Source organism: Phacochoerus africanus, chromosome 1 (genome assembly GCF_016906955.1).
Source record: "Phacochoerus africanus isolate WHEZ1 chromosome 1, ROS_Pafr_v1, whole genome shotgun sequence".
Classification (NCBI taxonomy): Eukaryota; Metazoa; Chordata; class Mammalia; order Artiodactyla; family Suidae; genus Phacochoerus; species Phacochoerus africanus.
This window is the reverse complement of record NC_062544.1, coordinates 13,812,019-13,833,684: the sequence shown is the minus strand read 5'-3', so window position 1 is coordinate 13,833,684 and position 21,666 is coordinate 13,812,019. Positions and strand designations below refer to the sequence as shown.

Genomic DNA, 21,666 nt, shown 5'->3' with positions numbered 1-21,666 from the left:
GATCTACTTTTCTCAGTAGGTGTAAAAACTCATTGATGGGTGAAAGAATGTGTTACTAGTTAATGGAGAAAATGGAGATGTGGATTATGAAATGAAAATTTGAGAAGAGTTTTAAAATGGCTTTTTGTAGAGTCTACTTCTGAAATTGAGAGAAAGACATCATGTATTAACGTGAACCTCACGGTTCAAGAAACTAAGCTCCTGTGCTTTCCTGTTAAAAAAACTTTCTTCCAGACTGAGTCAGGAACTAAGCCCTCACATTTATATTCTTGCCCTGTGGCCTATTTTTTTTTTAACTGCAGAAACTGATTAATGGATACACCAGTCCCTGAGTAATCAAATCTAATTTTAACATGAGAGTATTTGCCTCTAAAACTGGAAGTCTCTATCCAATGGTTCTCTTCATAAAATATCAACATCGCATCAGACAAGCAAAAATCATTTGACAAAGAAACTTCATCAAGGCAGGCATCAAAATGCACATTTTTGGCTTTGAGTGGCCTGAAGTGCAAAGTACTTTGCTTTAGATTCTTACTTTTCTTTGCCTGGGTAGGCAAGGCCCATATTTTTAGCCTCTAGATGCTCTTCTAAATTCAGTTTGAGCTATGTGACCTTCATTCAGTCACTGGATCTTGATTAACTGTCCAGCCCTGTTCTAGATGTTAGTGATACAGGGATGAGCAAGGTAGTTGCTCTTGGAAGTGACCTTTTAGTGGATGTAGAGACAGAAAATAAACTGGGAAGCACTTCAATAAACCCAATAAATAAGTGCAGATACTGATGTGTTTAAGTATCTATAGACTTTTTGAAAAGAGAAAAGAAACAGAATCCTGGGAAAATATTCTGGGGACAGATGGAAAATATAAAGAACAACCCTACAACACCCGGAGGTAGGGGTGGTTCCAGACAGTAAGAGTAGCTAATGGAAAGACCCTGCCCTTGCAGGACCTGAAAGTGAGCCGCCCCCCCCAAGTGTACCTCACTCTATACCTGCCCCTGTGCAAAGTCTCCAGGGGGAGCATGGCTGGGGGTGTTCAAAGTTCATAAAAAAGGCAGATAAGATAGAAGCATATGGATGACAGATGAAGGAACTTGAATAAATGAATATGAAAGGCAAGTAGGGACAATAGATGAAGAGTCGTATAGGCCATAGTTGAGAATTAATTTAAATACTGTAGACAGCCACAGAGGGCTTTAAAGTAGGGTCTAATACCTGATCTTTCCTTTTAAAATTTTATTCTAGGTGTGGCATGGATAGTAGATTGTATGGAGCCTTGAGTGTCAGCAGGAGCCAAGCTGGAAGGCAGCTGTTATGTAGGAATAAAGCGGAGAGAGACCATGAGTGGTGAAAGTCACAAGAAAAATATTCTGGTAAATATTCTTTAACAGTATTATCTACAGAGGGTTTGACCTGTAAAGGGAAGGAAGGAAGGAAGGAAGGGTAAGATAGGGTGGAGGGCACAAGAGAATAGAGTTGCCTGGTTCTCCTAAAAAGAGTTGCAGGGAGTGGGGACTGGCCCACATACTGGTTTCAGTATGTCTCTCCCAGAGTTCCCCTCATGGTTCAGTGGTTAGCAAACTCGACTAGCATCCATGAGGAGGTGGGTTCAATCCCTGGCCTTGCTCAGTGGGTTAAGGATTTGGCATTGTCTGAGCTGTGGTGTAATTCTTAGACATTGCTCGGATCCTGCATTGCTGTGGCTCTGGCATAGGCCAGTGGCTACAGCTCCTATTCGACTCCTAGTCTGGGAACCTCCATATACTGTGGGTGTGGCCCTAAAAAGACAAAAATACCATATATATACATATATCTGACCAAAATTAAAATTTCAGCCTCCTGAATTCTCATGGCTAGACCATGAACTTCTGCCTCCAGGGAGTCCTAGCTACATACTCCTGCACCCAGGAATCTCCTGTTTGAAGTCCCAGATTGCTGCCTACAGGAAAAATAGACAGTTTACTCTTTTGTTCTTTTAGGGGTTCATGTGTGTAACTCTAACCTCTCCAACGGTTTTTGTACCTCATGTCATTCTTTCCTCCTTCCTACCTTCCCTTCTTTTCTTTCTTTCACAAATAATACATGAGTGAATTTTGTGTAATGAATATTATGGTAGAAACAGGTGATTCCATTCTGGGAAAGTTGGGTACTAGCCCTTATAAAGCTTATAGTGTAATGGAGGGAATGACATTGATACAATAATCACTCTGACCGGTGCTCTGAAAAAAGAGTCTGGGCTGCTATGGTAGAACATAACAAGAGGAGATGATCCACTCTAGGGAAATGACAAAAGGCTTCCCCAAGCAAGTGACAGTTTAAATGGAGGTCTTAGAGTTGAATAAAATCTGTGATAGAAGCCCAGTGACATGGGGAAAAAAAGGAACATGAACTGAGATGGGAGAGGCCATGTAATAGGGTCCGGTGTCCACTCTCAGGGTAAAGGGAGAACCACTGAAGGGACATTCCAGCTTCTGGTGAGGATCATCAGGATGTGATCACCGTCACCGTGTGAAAAGCCCACACTGCCAACTGTGTGGGGAATGGGGTGGTGCAAGGGCAGGGTAGAGTAGGTGCAGGGAAACCATGAGGAGGTGGTAGCAATCCCAGGTAAGAGATGCTGGCAGCTTCCACGAGGAAGATGACTCTAGGAAATAGAAAGAAATGGACAGATTCTAGAGGAACTTTCATGGCAAAGCTTGCTAAGGCTCCCATTTTTTTTTTTTTTTGGACACATGATAGGGGTTTCCAGGGTGAATGAAGACAAATACTTGTCCTGAGGATAAGTGGAAATGATAGAGCTCATAACATACTGCATTGCAGAAGACCCTTGTGGCATGGATGCTGATTTTTCAGGAATTCCCTTTACATGGAGGACTCTAGAGCAAGAAGGCATTGCACACTTGGCAATAATCCAGTGGAGCCCTACCTGCCTATGAGCAACTGCCATTAATCATAAGAACAACTTATCAGGGAGGCAGTGTAAGCTCTGGAGACAAATGGGAGTTATTTAAATTCTCTTTGCCTCAGTCACATGCCCTGTAAATTGGGGTATTAGTAGTTCCTACCTTACATGGCAGGTGTAAAGATTAGATGAAATGATACATATAGCACAGGGACTGACACATAGTAAGTACTCAGTTACTCAGTTACTGTTATTCAGTTATTATTATGAAATTAATGGTGACCTGCATCTCATTAAAAGGAAACAATATCAAGAAGGAACGTTCAATTATTTCAAAACATGTAAATAGCTTCATAGAGTGTTACACAGCATTAAGCAACCTATGCAAAGCCACAGCTCTTGAGTGGTGGAGTTGCTCATTGACCCAGATCTGTCTGACACCAAAAGCTGTGTTTTTGACCACTGTGCAGTAATGTTGCCAAGTACAAGGAGAGGGGGCTATCTTCCCACTGGCCATCTTTAAGTTAGGAAGGATGCATGCTACAAAGATGTTTCTGCTACTAGATCAAACTGTAGTCTAAAACGAAGGGTCCAGGAGGAGGTAGCCCTTATCTAGACACTGAGTAGAATGGTGATCCTGACAGTTTTTCCTGTCCCATCTAGATGGTAATGGCTCCCATGCTATGGTGAGCATGGGGCCCTTGATTCCTAAGGTGCCAGGTGTCCTTCAAAGAAGTAAACCTTTCCATTTCTCCCAAGGGCTTTTCGGAAGATCGAGATGGTCCTATTTTCTCAGAAAGACTCAACATTGCTTGAGGTAAGTAGTGTTGGAGTCCTTACTTTACAACAGGAAACAGTGGCTTAAAGAAGTTAAACGTCTTGCCTGACATCCCGCCTCTAGAAAGTGATAGAAACAGCATTTAAATCCAGCTCTAGCCGACTATACTGGTCTTCACCACTCTGTGACAACTGTCTCCCCTCTATGCTGCCTCTGCTATCCCATGCTTACTCAAAAGGCCCGAGCACACCTCCCCCAATTTCTCTCTTTTACCCCTAAAAGGGATATCTTTCATGTGCTACTAAGCACATTGTTTGGTAGGTGACCACTTCTCTAGAGATGATGTTTCTTGAAGCCTACCAATGGTGTGCTGGTGTTTGCTTGTGTTGGCCCATGAGAGCTGGTACACCATGTGAGGAAATCTGTGTTCACATCAGTGATATGAAACTGGTTGTCATGGTGATTTATAGCACAGAAAATGGCAAACGCTTCAAACAAAGCTCTCCCATGCTCTCTCCTGCCACTACCACTACAATGATAATTAGAAATTACCACCACAGCGCTGGACCTTCATCTTTCCTCATCCTCTGTTAAAGAACGTCCATCATCAGGGATCACTTTACTAAGAAATTGGTTGGCACAAGGGATGTCTGAGAGCATGCTGCCCGTGAGCCACCACCTACAAACTCTATGCTTCCTTCTGGCCCCTGCTTCAGCATGACGATGTAGCTTCCTGGCTGCACTGAAAACACTTGCATATCTCATTGCCCAGCAAGCAGCTGACATCAGATCTAAATCCGTGGTCAAATAAAAGGCTCAATCAGTATGTACTATGAAGACAATGGGCCTGGATATTTGAAGTTAGAAAAAAAAAATCCTTATTTTTCAGAACTAAAGGATTTGTTCCTGAGTATGTAGGAGCAATTTTTATGGGATGTCATAAATCCAGAGAACTTTAGAGCTGCAGTGAACATCATTTCACAATGATGAGAAAAGAGAAACAGAAGCTGAGACTCAAAGAGGAGCAAGGTTGGCCCAGTGTCACATGTTCATGATGCATGTCTGTCTCTCTCCACAAACTTGTATTTAGTTACAGAATCCAGGACCCTGATGTTAACCTGACTTTAAAGAATTCTTTAATGTTTCCCTTTATTTGAAACTGATTGTGTTATGCCACCTTGCTAGCTCCTTCACAGATAAAATGATGATATAAATAATACCTAATTTTTACTAGATTTTCACAAGGTGACAGAACTTAGGCTAAGTATTTTATATATTAAGTTGAACTATATGAAATTGCAAATATTTGATCTTTTTTTGATCTGCCAAGTGGTAATTTCAAATAGATCAGTCTAAATACATTCTCTTTTAATTTTTACCATTTTTCCCATGAAGTGAACACTATCATCACACCCATTTTACAGATGGAAAAATTGAGGCTTTAATTAAAAATTAAAACTTTCGGGAGTTCCCATCGTGGCTCAGTGGTTAATGAATCCGACTAGGAACCATGAGGTTTTGGGTTCGGTCCCTGGCCTTCCTCAGTGGGTTAAAGATCCGGCGTTGCCGTGAGCTATGGTGTAGGTCGCAGACGTGGCTTGAATCCTACCATGCTGTGACTGTGGTGTAGGCCAATGGCTACAGCTCCTATTCAACCCCTAGCCTTCATATGCCGCAGGAGCGGCTCAAGAAATGGCAAAAAGACAAAAAAAAAAAAATTAAAACTTTCTTCCCACAGTATAATGCCGTTGTTATTTATGGGCAATGTGCAATGTACTCTTGTGTGCAAACTGATGGTCTTAAACAATGGAATATCCATAGGGCATGAATAATAAAAAATAACCACTTATCTTACTTTTCTCAGTGACCCTGGAAAAATTTCTAATCATAAATTTCTATAATATTTAAAGAAATACTTTGAAAATATTATTTATGCATATAGAACATACACATTAGAAAATAAGAATGTGAGGTTTGTATATTATATATCTGCTATTTCCCACATGGAAATATGAGAAACTATAGCTCAGGGCTCCCCAGAATGAATTCATTGTCTTAGAATTTTCATAGTGTTCGAATGAAGAAGCTGAATTATTCTACAACATTGTCTGCATACCAATGACAACAAACAAAATTTTGAAAAAAGACCATTTACTCTTTGCAAATACTATGGTACAGCATTCACAACCAAACAGTTCACAATTATGCTCAAAAATGATTGGTACTAACTACATGAGGTGATGCTATGTTGAGTGTTGAATCAGAAAAAAAAAATTGGTGAAAACTGTAAAATTGCGTTTAAAAGAAATACTTACAGGTAAACAACTGCTCTTTGGCTATGAAACAAGAGTTTCTAATGTCCTATTCACAATAGGAAAAAGTTGACTGATGCTGTGTGATTAATCAGCTCTAAATGATGAATTCTCCAAGATGAAAACTTGGCTCTTGGCCCTCCATTAATTTTGTCAACCAACACTTATTGAATACCTACCAAAGGGGCCTTACACATAAATAATTCCACATTCGTCCTGACTGGTTGGTGGATTATTACCAGTAAGAATCTGCCTAAGATGATTCTTCACCTCTGAGAAAGAGGCAATATTATTTCTTCTGCGTCTTAGAAGCCCAGTCATCCATAGCCTCCATACCCAGTCTGGTCCCCTTCAGGACTCCATTTCACTGAACACTACAAACCCTGGCTCTTAGGAGACCCCAAACTTGTGCCTACACCTACTTAGTCAGATCCTAGCCAAGAAAGAAAATAACCTTTGTTTCTAAGTGACCATCAAGCACCTAACATTTTCCCCACCTCCCTGGTGATGGAAAAATAATACAATGACATAGTAAGAAGTCAAACTCACTTTGAAAAAATGCGAACAAAAGCTATACAAATGCTACTTCATAGAAAAAAGAAAGGAATGTTGTAGGTAGTATTTCCAGTCCTTTCATTTCATAAGGAAAAAACCTAACGAGGAAAGTAGAGACACTGGCCCAGGCTAACTCACCTAGAGAGAAGTAGGCTTTGGTCTCCTGACCCCTCTTCCAGGGCTTTTTGTACCAAAATATGTTGTTAGGATTATTCATTGTCTCTTTTACTATTACTGATGTTATACAATATAAGAATATCATTAGATATATAAAGACTGACAGGTAAGTAGCTGCAATCTGGATAAGAACCTCTGCCTGGTACTGCACAACCCTTCATGCATGATTCCTAGTCTCCTGGGAGGTTCTCCAGGGATAAAGAGGTTTACCACTAGGCCTTGCAAATTTTCGACGGTTAAATGCTCAGGGACTCTTATTCCAAATGTCAGGTGAGTAATGAGCATTGAGACAAATAAAACTGAGTCCATAAAAATGCTAACATTGGACCCTTCACTTAGCTATTGATTTGCCATAAAAAAAATGTGGTTTAAAAGTTAAACTTAACATGCAGGGAAAAGACAAAGCTAACGATAATAAACGTTCTTTTATAGTTTTTAGAACTAAAATCACCTAATACAATTATCCTGTATCTTGACTTTTCTCCACGTTCTCTTCCAATTACCCTTACTGTACATTTTAGGTGGTTAAGAAGCACATCCGTGTTCCCTGTGTTCGTATTTTATTCTATGCATATCTTCATGATTCAGCCCAAACTCTAAAGTACTGTTTAAGAAAAAGACGAACAAGAAAGTGGTCACATACCCCATGGCGGTCCTCAAAATATGCCAGGCTGGTTTTGGTTAAAACAAAGAACCGGACTTTAAAGTTTGAAGGAGAAGTTCTTCTCTTTTGTTGGGATTTCTTGATGAGCTGCTCTTCCAGGAGGATAAAGTTGTTCATGATCCAGTTCTTGAAAAGTGATGCACCTTGGGCATCACCCCTCAGCACAACCAGAGCAAACAGCTTCAGGGAAGGGAATGTGACGGGGAGGCAGTTGATCTTCAGAGAGCTTTGTTCAAAGGCAACGTGCCTCCAATGTTATCGCTCTATCAACAGTCAGTCAACATCGCAAAGCTTCTCTGATGTCAAAGCCCATAACCACATCCTTTCGAAGTTCATAAAACTATGAGACATATGTAAAAATTTGCTGCACGGTTTAGAAATTATTTTTAAAGAACCTTAGACTCAAAGTGACCTGATGGCCTTGAGTTTAATCTTTATAGTTACTGGGTTAGCCCGTTCAACCGTTGAGGTGCGTAGCATGAGGGGTAGGAACATGGGCTCTGGAGATGATGCACATAGGTTGTGTAGTTTGTGTATTAGTTTTCCACTGGCTGCTGTAACAACTTATCCTTAAGTTTACTGCCTCACAAATTTCATTATCTTTCAGTTCTGTAGTTCAGAAATGTAAAATGGGTCTCATTGGGCTAAAATCGAGATATCAGCAGGATTGTGACATCCTTTCTGGAGGATCTCTAGGGTAGACTCTGTTTCCTTGCCCCTTCCAGCTTCTAGGACTACCTGTGCGCCTTGACTGGCGGCCCTCTTTGTCTACATTTGAAGCCACCAATAGGAGGTCAAGTCCTCCCAACTCATACAACTCTGACCATTTCTGCCTTCCTCTTCAAATTTAAGGATCCTTACGATGGCTTTGGGTTTGCCTGGATAATCTAAAATAATCTTCCTATATCAAGATCTGTTTATTAGCAACCATAATTCCATATTCTACTTCAATTCCCCTTTATCATGTAAACGAATGTATGTTTATCATGTAAACTAATGGTAGGTAAGGACTGGGACGAGGACATCCTTACCTCCCATACCTTGGCTTCCACCTGCTAACTAGCTGTGAGACTGCAGCCAATTTCTCAAGAACAGAAAGCCTCAGCTTTTTTTGCCTACAAAGGGGAATAACAGAGCCCCTACATGCAGCACTGTAGGGCTGCCTTCCAACTTGCTTGCCAGTCTCATCTCATAGCTCACTCATGGGCTCTCAGGTGTGCTCCTCATGCTACTTTGAACATCTGCTCACTTTACCTGAAAACATCTTTACTGCTGTGCTTTGCCTGCTTTAACTCTAAATTATACTGCTAGTCTCCTTCCTAGTTTTACCAAGTCAAACCCGCCAATTATATGCAAATGGCACCTTATACCACACCCCTTATGACAGTTACACTTTTTAGAGGGTGATTATTGAGATTAATGTTTGTCTCCCCCATTAGTCCAGAAGCTCCCCAATGGTAAGGACTATGTATGGTTTTGTTCACCATTATAAACTCAGACATCATTATGGTGCCTGGCCTATAAAAAGGATGTTTAGAAAAATGTGTTGATGAAATTTCTTGGTGGTGCAGTGGGTTAAGGAAGGATCTGGTGTTGTCACTGCTGTGGCGCAGGTTTGATCCCTTGTCTGTGCACGTGTCTGGCATGTGCTGCATATGTGGCCAAAAAAAAAAGAAAGAAAGAAAGAAAGAAAGAAAGAAAAAAGAGGGAGTTTCCGTCGTGGCGCAGTGGTTAATGAATCTGACTAGGAACCATGAGGTTGCAGGTTCAATCCCTGCCCTTGCTCAGTGGGTTAACGATCTGGCATTGCCGTGAGCTGTGGTGTAGGTTGCAGACGCGGTTCGGATCCTGCGTTGCTGTGGCTCTGGCTAGGCTGGCAGCTCCAGCTCCGATTGGACCCCTAGCCTGGGAACCTCCATATGCCGCGGGAGTGGCACAAGAAATGGCAAAAAGACAAAAAAAAAAGAAAAATGTGTTGATAATCACCAAACTGGTTTTGACAATTATGGCATAAAATGGGTATAAAATACTTAAGAGAAATATATTAAAGTTAATTGTTTTTAAAATTTAGGAATTCCCATCATGGCTCGGCAGAAACTAATCTGACTAGCCTCCATGAAGACGCAGGTTTGATTCCTGGCCTTGCTCAGTGGGTTAAGGATCCAGCATTGCCGTGAGCTGTGGTGTAGGTTACAGATGGGGCTCCGATCCTGCATGGCTGTGGCTGTGGTGTTGGCCAGTAGCTACAGCTCCGATTCAACCCCTAGGCTAGGAACTTCCATATGCCATGGATGCAGCCCTAAAGAGACCCCCCCCCCAAAAAAAAGAAAGTTTATTGTTTTTAAAATTTAAATGAATACCCGTAGAAGTTTCTCTGTGCTACAGACAGATTGCTTTTCCATCCTAAAACATAGTGGAAGAGCAGAAAATAAGAAAATCCTCCAGAATGGCATCATATACAAAGCACACATGGGCTCTGAAGACAAGACAGAATTATTGTGGAATCCCAATTCTGTTGCTTACTAAGCTGTTTCTCTTTGAGTGAGCGACTTACCCTTGCTGATCCTTGGTCTCTTTGTGAGGGTTCTTTTGAAGACTGAATCCTATAAACTCTTTGAGTGGTGGATGCTGGTCATGTATCTTGTCTTAGAAGTAGGACATAAAGTATCTTGAATCTTACTTCTCAAGTAAAGTAAATAATCAAGAAATCTCAGTGTGAACAGAGACAGCATATACCAGACAGGGAGAAATCATGAAACAGAACAATCATTATTGCTGCATTGGAGTGCAATTGTTGAAAGTGTTTTTCTTATATATTACCAGAACACAGCTTAATTTCATCTCATATATTGGAAGGCCCCAGCACAGTCAAGACACACGAGATTGTTCAGGAGGGAATATTTTAAATGATGTCTGCTTCCTCATTCTGAGGTTTTAAGATATATGTATGGAAATACACTACCCCAAAGAGGGAGTATTTATTTATTTTTTCTCTTCTGAATATGGGCTTGAGATAGGAATTGCTATTTTCTCCAAGTTCTAGCTTCTTTTCCCTCCCAGGTAATTTACTCCATGAAGAGTATCTAGGCATCAAGTCAGCTAGAATATAAAACTTAAAAAAAAAACCCTTAATAATACAAGACCAAAAAAAAAAAAAAAAGATTGCATTTTTCAATCATGTTAACTGTTTTTTAGCTGATTGAACAGAGCAGAAATCATGAGCACAACTCAAGGAAATATCCTTAATGGCAATCATCATACCCTTTTCATTCTCCTTTTCCTCCTTCCTACTGACTAGAATGTGGATATGATGGTTGGAGCTGGAGCAGCTCTCTTATATCATGAGGTAGAAATTGCATGTTGAGGACAGTGGAGCATAAGATAGAGAGATCCTGGGGTCCTGATGACCCAGATCTTCCTTGCAGCCTGGGAGGAACTTTTCTTTAACATAAAGAGAAAGGAAATTTTGTTTTCTAAGTCCCTATTGTTTTGAGATTCTATCACCAACAGCAAACCTAATTTAACTAATACAGCGCATATTCCAAACTAGACTGTAAAGTACTTTGAGCAGGGTAGATTTATATCTGATTTGCTGAGGTTTGAAGATTTACAAACTTCACAAAGTGTTCTCATGTGGGTAAACAAAATGTCATCTGTAGCTGTTGTAATAGGAGCCTGACGTTTGCCATGTCTCCATGAAGTATAATTATAACTAATTCTATTCTTTTTTCCTAGCACCTTCAAACCCACTCACTGGGGCTGGTCTTTGTCCTTACCTAAACATAACCTTAAGAGGCCCAATATTTTTCCCCATTGCTCTCAGGAAAACATACATAAAAATAATCTCTTCTTTTTTGGCTGAAAAAGTCCAATTCACAGGACCCAAATTCAAGAAGCTCCTATTTGTCAAAGATGGAAAATTGGTGGGTTCAAATTCACTCACTGCAGTGAATTGAGGAACAGTCAAAATATTAAAATCGTGAATTCGTGAAATACTTGGAAAAAAATTCCAACCTATTGATCACTTTTGGAGGATACTGGAGAACCAATTTATTATTCTATAAACTGAAAAACAAAGTAAAGAATAAAACATATTCCCTCTTTTCCCCAAAGAGCTGTATCTCTTTGATTACAGTATTTGATTACAAATACAAACAAATTATTTGTTTCATAATCAAATATTTAACGATGGAAAATCCTTCTTTACAGAAGAAGTCCAATGAATAAATTAAGAAAGAGTGATAAAATATCACTATTTTGCAATCCTAAAGACATAATGGATCCAGGCATCAACCATCAATGGCTGCTAAAATCACTACATGAAAAGCCAATAGGAAAATTTATAATTTATATATTGCACTGATAACATTGTAACACACCAAACAATCTTAACAGCACAAAAAGAGAGACAACCAGACATTATGTATTTCCTGCTGTGATCAATAGGAAGTTCACAAAACCACCTACACAGAAGTCTTGTCAAAAAAAAAAGTCAAACATTAATCTCATCAAATCTCTAGATCTAAATTCAAGCTTGCAGGAAATATAAGAGATAAAGGAACATGACATATGACAGTACAGAAATTCACAGATCCATAGAATACAGTGGACCCTCCGTATCTGTAGATTGTACAAATGTGGATTCAACCAACTGTAGGCCAAAAAACAAAAATTCCAGAAAGTTCCAAAAAGCAAAACACAAATTTACTGCTCATCAGCAACTATTGACATAGCATTTACAGTATATTTACAACTACTTAGCATTTATATTGTATTAAGTATTATAAGTAATCTAGAGATTATTTAAAGTGTACAGGAGGATTTGTGTAGGTTATAGACAAAAACAATGCCATTTTGGAGTTATCTTGTGGTGCAGTGGGTTAAAGATCTGGCATTGTCACAGCTATGGCTTTGGTTGCCACTGTGGCACAGGTTCAGTCCCTCGCCTGGGAACTTCCATATACCATGGACATGGCCAAATAAACAAAACAACAACAACAACAAATATGCTATTTTATGTAAATGACTTGAGCATCCTTGGATTTTGGCACTTGAGGGTCCTGGAACCAATCCACTGTGGATACCTCAGGATGCCTGTACCCAAATCCCTGAAGACAAATGACACCTTATCCATAACAAATAAGACAGAGGGAGGACACATAGATTAAAAGAGACTTTAAGAGAAATATTCAGCATGTGCTAATATTGTTTAGATTTAGATTCAAACAAATCAACTGTATAAAGATGTAAAACAATTGAGAAATCAGAATATGGACTGTATATTTGATGAGTAATTACAATTGTCAAGATGTGATAATGTCATTGCTCTTATCTTAAAAGAGTCCTTAATTTTTACAGAAACATGCTGAAATGATTATTGATAAAAATAGTAAAATGTATGAGATTTGCTTTGTTATCATCGAGAAATGACAGCAGGGGAAGAGATGACAGATGTTTGGCTGAGCTGACGACTGAAGCTGGGTGGTGGGGAGGTTGGTGGTTCTTTAGTCTCCTCTCTTTGCTGTGCATTTGAAATGTTTCATCATAAAAAGTTAAGAAAAAGTCCTGTGAAATTCAGTCTAATAACCAAAACTCCAAACACATATTCCATTTAATACTTTTCCTCCACTTAAGCATAGTTGTCTTTTCTACTAGGTCCTAACTGCCCCCCTCCATGAGCCTAGTTCCCAACTCACCCCTTCAGGCTCACATTTAGGGGGAAGAAGGGAAACAGGGACTGAATTCAATGAGGTCACAGCCATAATCTGGGACTGATATCCTCTGAATGTGGTGGATACACAAGTGTTGCTTTTTCTTTTGTGGGAAATTTTGTTGTGTGTATCTTTATTTTCAGAGGGGTCTTTTTTTTTTTTTTAAAGTCTTACACATTTCTTGATTTATTGTCTTTTTGTCTATTCTAGGGCCACACCTGTGGCATATGGAAGTTCCCAGGCTAGGGGTCTAATTGGAACTGTAGCCGCTGGCCTATGCCACAGCAACACAGGATCTGAGCCTCATCTGCAACTTACACCACAGCTCACTGCAACACCAGATCCTTAACCCACTGAGCGAGGCCAGGGATTGAACCCGCAACCTCATGGTTCCTAGTCAGATTTGTTAACCACTGAGCCACGACGGGAACTCCCAGAGGGCTCTTTTTAAAATTAGAAATCAAGAGGAGTTGATTTCTAAATCAGATCCTGCGTTGCTGTGGTATAGGCCAGTGGCTACAGTTCCGATATGACCCCTAGCCTGAGAACTTCCATATGCCACAGGTGTGGCCCTAGAATAGACAAAAAGACGATAAATAAAGAAATGTGTAAGACTTAAAAAAAAAAGACCCCTCTGAAAATAAAGATACGACAAAAGTTTCCCACAAAAGAAAAAATTGACACAAACATATACATACATTCTCTTTCTCATATTCTATCGTGAGATTGGATATAATTCACTGTGCTATACAGCAGGATCTCATTGTTTACCCATTCTAAATGTGATAGTTTGCATCTATTATTCCCAAACTCACGGTCCATCCAGCTTCCTCCCCCTCTCCCTTGGCAACTACAAGTCAGTTATCCATGTCAGTGAGTATGTTTCTATTCTGTAAATAGTTTCATCTGTGCCATATTTTAGATTCCACACATAAGTGATATCACATGGCATTTTTCTTTCTCTTTCTGACTTCTTTCACATGAGAATCTCTAGTTGCATCCATGTTACTGCAAATGATACTTTTTCATTCTTTTTTATGGCTTAGTAGTATTCCATTGTGTATAGGTACCACATCGTCTTAATCCATTCATCTGATAGCAGTTCTCTGATGTGGGAGCTGCCAGTCTGACTCCCCATGAGTACAACCTTCAGTTCTTGGGGGGGGGGGTCTACTGGTCCACCTCCATTGTATCTCCTGCTCCTTCTAATACTGTTGGGATCCCTTTGCCAAGCTTGATTGTCCTCTTGGGAAAATTTTCCTTGAAAATGTCACTTCCCTCCCATGCTCTAGTGGAAGACTCAGGTGTTCCCTGATGGGTGTACCATGGGCCCCATTCTCCAAATGGGATTTAGGCAACAGTCCTCCATCTCCTAAACTCTATGACACTTATGACAAGCTAGTGAACAATCCTTTAAAGTTCCTGTCCCTTGTCTTCTGGTAATGTGAACACCTGTTCCCCTTCTTCCTGGGTGGGTTGTGAGAGGAAATGCACGGTGTACCCAAAACTCTCTCTTGATTTGTCAAGCTTTTGTTTTCTAAAGACTGCAGGTGGGCACAAACTATTGCTGGCAGAACTTATTTTGCTTCCTTTCGTGTCAAGTATGGCTGATAAGGTATTCCATTACAGGATAGAAAGGCATTTGATTGCTTTCGTTGTATCATTTTAGGCCTTTGAGACCTCAGTGAAACTGAGTTGGAAAAGCTCCTTTAACCTCTTATAATGAAGAAAAATACCCATTCAGCCTGGCACTACAGGTTCAGCTACTTTAAAAAAAATACATGACGTCATTGTTTAATTTTTTTTAGAGTATAGTTGACTTACAGTATTGTGTCAATTTCTGCTGTACAGCAGAAATCATGACCCAGTCATACATGTATATACATTCTTTTTCTCATACTATCTTCCATCATGTTCTACCCCGAGATTGTATATAGTTCCCTGTGCTGTACAGTAAGAACCTCCTTGCTTATCCATTCTAAATGGAATAGTTTGCATCTACTAACCCCAAGGGGGATGGACACGGAGTTTGAGGTTGGAAGACATCAGAAATTTTGATTTTCATTTCTTAGCTTTGTGTCAGTGTCACACTTAGGCAGGCTTTCCTCTGTGGTGGCAAAATGACTGCCAGGAGTTATAGGCTGACATTCCCCAGTGGAACTGGATTCTTTTTCCTAGTAGTTCCAGCAAAAGTCTCAGAACTGTGACTCATTGTCCTGGCCGGGGTGACTTGCTAACATGTACCTCAATCACTATAGCCAAGGCAGCAGAATATTCTGTTGTTGGAGTTCCCGTTGTGGCACAGTGGAAACGAATCTGACTAGGAACCATGGGGTTGCGGATTTAATCCCTGGCCTCACTCAGTGGGTTAAGGATCTGGTGTTGCCATGAGCTATGGTATAGGTTGCAGATGTGGCTGAGATCTGATGTTGCTGTGGCTGTGCTGTAAGTTGGCAACTGTAGGTCTGACTGGACCTCTAGTTTGGGAACCTTCATATGCTGAAAGTGCGGCCCTGAAATGTGCAAAGAACGAGAAAGGAAAGAAAGGAAGGAAGGAAGGAGGAAGGAAGGAAGAAAGAAGAGAAAAGAAAAGAAAAGAAAAGAAAAGAAAAGAAAAGAAAAAAGAAAAGAAAAGAGAAAAGAAAAGAAAAGAAAAGAGAAAAGAAAAGAAAATTCCGTTGTCTATTTCTAGGCCTGCACCCTTTCCTGGAGTTAGCCCTACCCAGCCATGTGGGCTGTGAGCAGGGAGAGGTTGTCAGCTTATCAATAACTAAACTCACCTTTACCCTGACAAAAAGTCTGTCTTCTTTGTGCTATCATTTGCAGTCCTGCAATTCCAGCTCTCTTCTCTGGTCCAGGGAATAGCCATTTAGGTAAGTGAAGATGCTTTTTACATAACTGCAGAGCCCTCCTGTGTCCAGGACAAAGAGATTCTTCAACTGTGTTCTTAGGACATGAATTCCATTATTTTCCTTGTGGCTCTCATCTAAACTTGATCAGATTTATTCATATCTGTTTAAGAGTGATACCCAGGGAGTTCCTGCTGGTGTTGTCTCTGCAGTGGCACAGGTTCAGTCCCTGGCTCAGGAGCTTATATATGCCTTGCATGCAGCCAAAAGAAAAAAAAAAAACAGAAAGAAAGAAAGAAGAAGAAGAAGAAGAAAGTCATACCCAGAATATTTCAGTAATTATATGGCCTCTTTCTTGTGAAAAATTAAAAAAAATATATTCCTTCTAAAACTATTAATCCTAGAGAAAAAAAAATTGCATAAGCATATACAGATCTTTGCACAGAATGTTCCCTGTGGTGCTGTTTATAATAGAAATAATCCATATGTTCCTCAGTGAGAAACAGATTAAATGATTCTATGGTGCATCGATCAATAGAACACTATAAGATCATGAAAAGGAATGAAGAATCTCTATAATGTATCATTCTAAAAAAGCATAAGAAATATTGTTAAGGAGTTCCTATTGTGGCACAACGGGATTGGCAGCATCTTGGGAGCCCCAGCAAGCAGGTTCAGTCCCTGGCCTGGCACAGTGGGTTAAGGATCTGGTGTTGGTGAGTTTGTGGCTTAGGTCACAACTAAGGCTCAGAAATGATCCCTGGCCCAGGAACTCCATATGCTATGGGGCAGCCAGAAAGGAAAAAATGAAAGATACATTGTTAAGATAGATTATGTATGGCATAATTCCATTTTTACATAAAAGTGTTTTGTGTTTATATTAATATAGATGTACATGTGTAGAGCAATTTCAGAAAGTGTATATATCAAACTTACAGCAAGGAACTGGGAAGGTAGAGAGATGTTTAGTTTTTTTAATTTCTCTCATTAAAAAAGACAATATTGGGAAATAATTTTTTACTTAACCAATTTAAAATCAAAGAAAAACATATCCTTTGTCAGAAATAATTGGTTCGATTAGTAGAAGATAGTGATAACTAATGTGACTAGTAGACCTTAGATCTTAGACCTAATTTTTTGAAATATAGATATTTCTATTTACAAAAGTGAAGTATATTCTTGCTGGAAAGAGCCGACCATCAAATAGACAAACAAAATAATCACTTCTAGTCTCACCTCTCAGAGATAATCAAAGTTAATATTTATTTTACTTTCTTCAAGTATGTTTTCAGAGTTTATCTATCTATCTATCTATATATTTATTTATTTGCCATGCCTGAGACATGCAGAAGTTCCCTGGGCCAGGGATCAAACCCATGCCACCGTAGCAACCCACGTCACAGCAGTGACAACACAGATCCTTAACTCATTGAACCACAAGGGACCTGCCAAGAGTTAAATTTAATACTTAATTGTAGTAATCATCTTAGTTATTTGCCACCTCCCACCTCTACATTTTCTAATCTTTATTTTTATCTTAAATGTTAACTGTTTTATGATTTGTATATGTATGTAATTGCAAATTTCTTCAACATAACATCAAAGGAATAGATATATAGACTGAGGTGGAATGTGTCATGGCTTGTAAATATAGCAAAATTGGAAGCCAAGAGAAGGAAATAGTCATAAGACCGTGCGGAGCAGGGCAGAATTTTGGCTCCAAGTGGGTACATATGGCCCAGGACAGAAACACGAAGGGAGCAGAAAGTGAGTAGGAGGGGAAGAGAGGTGACACTCGTTGGATCATCATATTGAGACATAAAATTGTTTAGATCACCTGTCTACTTGTTTCATCGATACCAACTCCTGTTCTTTTGAAACCTAAGGCAGAAGCAAACTTATTTGCATACTGGCCCTGAGGGGAAGAGTCGAGGTTAACTATGGTCTTCTTCTGACAGCCTGAAGGGGAGGCAGAAATCAGGCTGGCTTCCTCAAGTCCTAGGTGCCCAAGGCTAACCGCAGCTCATCCCACGCCACCTGGGTTTAGCAGTGTCGACATGAAAGGACTGTGGATTGTATTTTACGCCAGGGGATTTACCCAGCAGATACCTACTGTGTACAGTATGGAAATCTCCCCACCCTCACATCCTGCCTAGCTCACAGTGCCCTCTCAGGCAGCACACTCTTTGAAAAGGCTATATATAGCTGTCTGCTTGCCTCGCTTTTCAAAGTAATAGATAGGGAACAAAAGCTATTTTTTTTTTTTTATTTTCCCACTGTACAGCAAGGCCGTCAGGTTCTCCTTACATGTATACATTACAATTACATTTCCCCCCCAGCCTTTCTTCTGTTGCAACATGAGTATCTAGACAAAGTTCTATTCAGCAGGATCTCCTTGTAAATCTATTCTAAGTTGTGTCTGATAAGCCCAAGCTCCCGATCCCTCCCACTCCCTCCCACTCCCTCCCCCTCCCATCCGGCAGCCACAAGTCTCTTCTCCAAGTCCATGATTCTCTTTTCTAAGGAGATGTTCATTTGTGCTGGATATTAGATTCCAGTTATAAGTGATATCATATGGTATTTGTCTTTGTCTTTCTGGCTCATTTCACTCAGTATGAGATTCTCTAGCTCCATCCATGTTGCTGCAAATGGCATTATGTCATTCTTTTTTATGGCTGAGTAGTATTCCATTGTGTATATATACTATATATTGACTTGAAACCTCTTCCCATGAGAAATAGGTAGGCTTCAGCCAGTTGTCATCTTGCATGTCTGCCTATACTCAGCACATCATACACATAGCATGTTGTGTTTTCACGCCTCATGTATCTTCAATCTTAGGCCAATTAAAAATGTATGGCAAACTATCCTTAGAATTGTGGTTTGGGCAGTTTCACTTCTTTTTTTTTTTTTTCTTGTCTTTTGTCTTTTTTGTCTTTTTGTCTGTTGTTGTTGCTATTTCTTGGGCCGCTCCCTCGGCATATGGAGGTTCCCAGGCTAGGGGTTGAATCGGAGCTGTAGCCACTGGCCTACGCCAGAGCCACAGCAACGTGGGATCCGAGCCGCGTCTGCAACCTACACCACAGCTCACGGCAACGCCGGATCGTTAACCCACTGAGCAATGGCAGGGACTGAACCCGCAACCTCATGGTTCCTAGTCGGATTCGTTAACCACTGCGCCACGACGGGAACTCCCAGTTTCACTTCTTACAAAACATTGTTGGTTTTAAATATTGAGACAAGCGTTATTAGGTCCATTCATTCAATGCATTCGCTATTTTTCTCTCATGTATTTGTGTCCTCCTGTGTTGTTCTATCTCTTCAGTGTGTTCTCTTGGACTATAAGCTTTCTGAAGTTAGGGTGCTGGCTTATACCTACTTCATTATAGTCTTTGATAATAATTACCAAACATTTGTAGATAGAAAAAATTATAAAGCAAATAATACTTTGTACTTGTACTTTCAAGGTCATATTAAAGCATCATTTACATACCTGCCCCAGGATTACATGATTATCTGAGAAGGAAGTAGGACAATGGGATTGGGTTAATAAATCAAAACTAAAATATTTCTATCTATTATTTTTAACAGCTTCACAGACCAAACATTCATCCATTGAAAATGTACAGTTCAATGGTTTTTCAGGTATTCACAGAGTTATGAAACTATCACAGTGTAATTTTAGCACATTTTCATCACCCTAAGAAGGTTATCTATTATTGATTAAAGACTCAGACTCTGTGAAGTTCTGTAATAATGACTAGATTTTCACTAAGAAGAGATGCAAATGATTCTATTTAGTAAAAAATAGATAACCCTAATAGTTGTGAATTCATTGCCCTGTAGACATTTTACCAAATCGGTGTCTAATCTTGCAAAGTTAGTCCGACATTCTTTCTTCAATGACAATGCCTAATCCTCTAATTCTCCTTTGAACCAGCTTTATCATCATGCTGATTCCCTCACCGATGAGTTAATTAAATCTCTGACCTGTCTTCCTGTATATATGTGTGGGGTTATGTTCTAAAATTTTCAAAACTTATATTTTGACAACCCAAATGCTCTTAGCTCAATGGCAGGTACATAGTTAGCAATCAATAAATATGTCTTGACTTACTGATCTCCATTTTTTTTTTGTTAGGGGATGTGTCAGACTTTTAAACTTGGGGAAAAGTAGATACATTTTTGGAAGGTCTTTAAGAAAAATCAGAAAATTAATTTTTTGAATGCTATTTTGTACTTTGGTTCTCAAATTCTAAAATTTTGTTCCAGAGAGTAAAATTTGAAGCTATCTATTTACTTCTTTTCTATATCAAGGTTTCAATCAATGAATACTCTAAAAACGTTACTTCACTGATACAACATTTTTATAAATCTGTAAACTTAAAATATTATTTATTTTTGTGCAAGTAGTTAGGCAATAGAATAAAATCTGAAAGGTACAGAAGAGCATGCCCTGGAAAGCTAAGTCTCCATTCTACCATTTCCCTTAGCTAACAAGTTATCCCAAGATCGCTCTGTTACCAGTTTCCTATGCATCTTTTCACACAAATACACACACTGAAATTTTTTTTTTAAAAAGGCATGACGTACTATATATGCTCTTTCATAACCTGCTTTTTTGCTTACTGATATTTATTGAAAACTGTCCAACATCAGTATATGTAACTGTTATTTTGTTGTCAGTCAAAACATGTCTAGTAGCTTATCACTCTTCTTAGTTTCACTGCTCCCACCCCCTTCTTACCCATCATCATCTCTTGCAGGAGCTACCCAGTCTCCATCCCCATCCAATGACATCTCTATGGTCTCTTTGCAACATGGCGGCCAGAATGATTCTCCATGTAGGTAAGTCAGATCATCTCCCACTTCAAGCAGAGCTAAAGCCCTCATAATGTCCTACAAGGTCCTTCCCACATGATCTGCTTCCCTGCCTTCACCAGCCACAGTTGCTTCTTGGCCTCATCTCCAACCACTCTCTCTCACTCCAATCTTGTCACTGAAGCCGCATTGGTGTTCTTCTAACATACCAGGAACACTCCCACGTTAGGAGCTGGGCCCTTGCTATTCCCTCTGAAAAGAGGCTACTCCCCAGAGGTCTGAATGGCTTCCTCCTTGGCCTTCTTGAGGTCTTTGCTCAAAGGTGACTTCTGACGGGAATCTTCCTTAACCACCATTTCCAGCTCCCTTGCCATGCACAGACTCCCACCCTACTTACCTGCCTTATCTCTCTCCATAGCACTTCCTAGAACCTGACACATCATATAGTTGACTCATTTGTTTGTCTACATACAAGCTCCAGGAAAGTGAGAATATTTTTTTGTTTTGTCCACTGCTGCATTCCTAGCAACTAGGACAGGGCCTCACAAAAAGTAGACACTTAATAATATTAATCAAATGAATTGATGAATTTACACTGTGTAGTGCCTGTATATTTGTCTTCTCTCTGAGTGACCTGGTGTACTGCAGTTGAACCATTGCCATATACAGGGACTTACATATGCTTGTGGTATCTTGTGACCTTGATAAATTTACTTCTCTGAGCCTTGATTTCCTCCTCTATAAAATACGAATAGTAGTTGTCCCTACATTTTATAGGGCTGTTTGTGAATTCACATTTTTAAAAGAATGTAAAGTGTTTAGCACTATGCTTGGTTTAAAGTAAGTTCCTAATAGTATAATTATGATTTCTCTCATTAATCTGAATCAGGGAGTCCACT

The 21,666-nt window shown here is 39.7% G+C and overlaps 1 protein-coding gene and 1 long non-coding RNA gene across 3 annotated transcripts in view; one reads left to right on the top strand and one right to left on the bottom strand.

Annotated features, from left to right (window-relative positions):
* ITK (IL2 inducible T cell kinase) overlaps positions 1-7,640 on the bottom strand; it is a 70,918-nt gene extending 63,278 nt beyond the window's left edge. For both annotated transcript variants that reach the window (XM_047776174.1, XM_047776261.1), the window contains exon 1: positions 7,366-7,640. In XM_047776174.1, the coding sequence (XP_047632130.1) occupies positions 7,366-7,503 (138 nt within the window). In that variant the 5' untranslated portion in view covers positions 7,504-7,640. The remainder of the gene's footprint in view (positions 1-7,365) is intronic.
* LOC125125401 (uncharacterized) lies at positions 1,250-21,313 on the top strand. Its single transcript, XR_007134417.1, has 3 exons — positions 1,250-1,371; positions 3,660-3,717; positions 20,713-21,313. It is a non-coding gene; the product is annotated as an uncharacterized LOC125125401 (long non-coding RNA).
* The last annotated feature ends 353 nt before the right edge of the window (positions 21,314-21,666 follow it).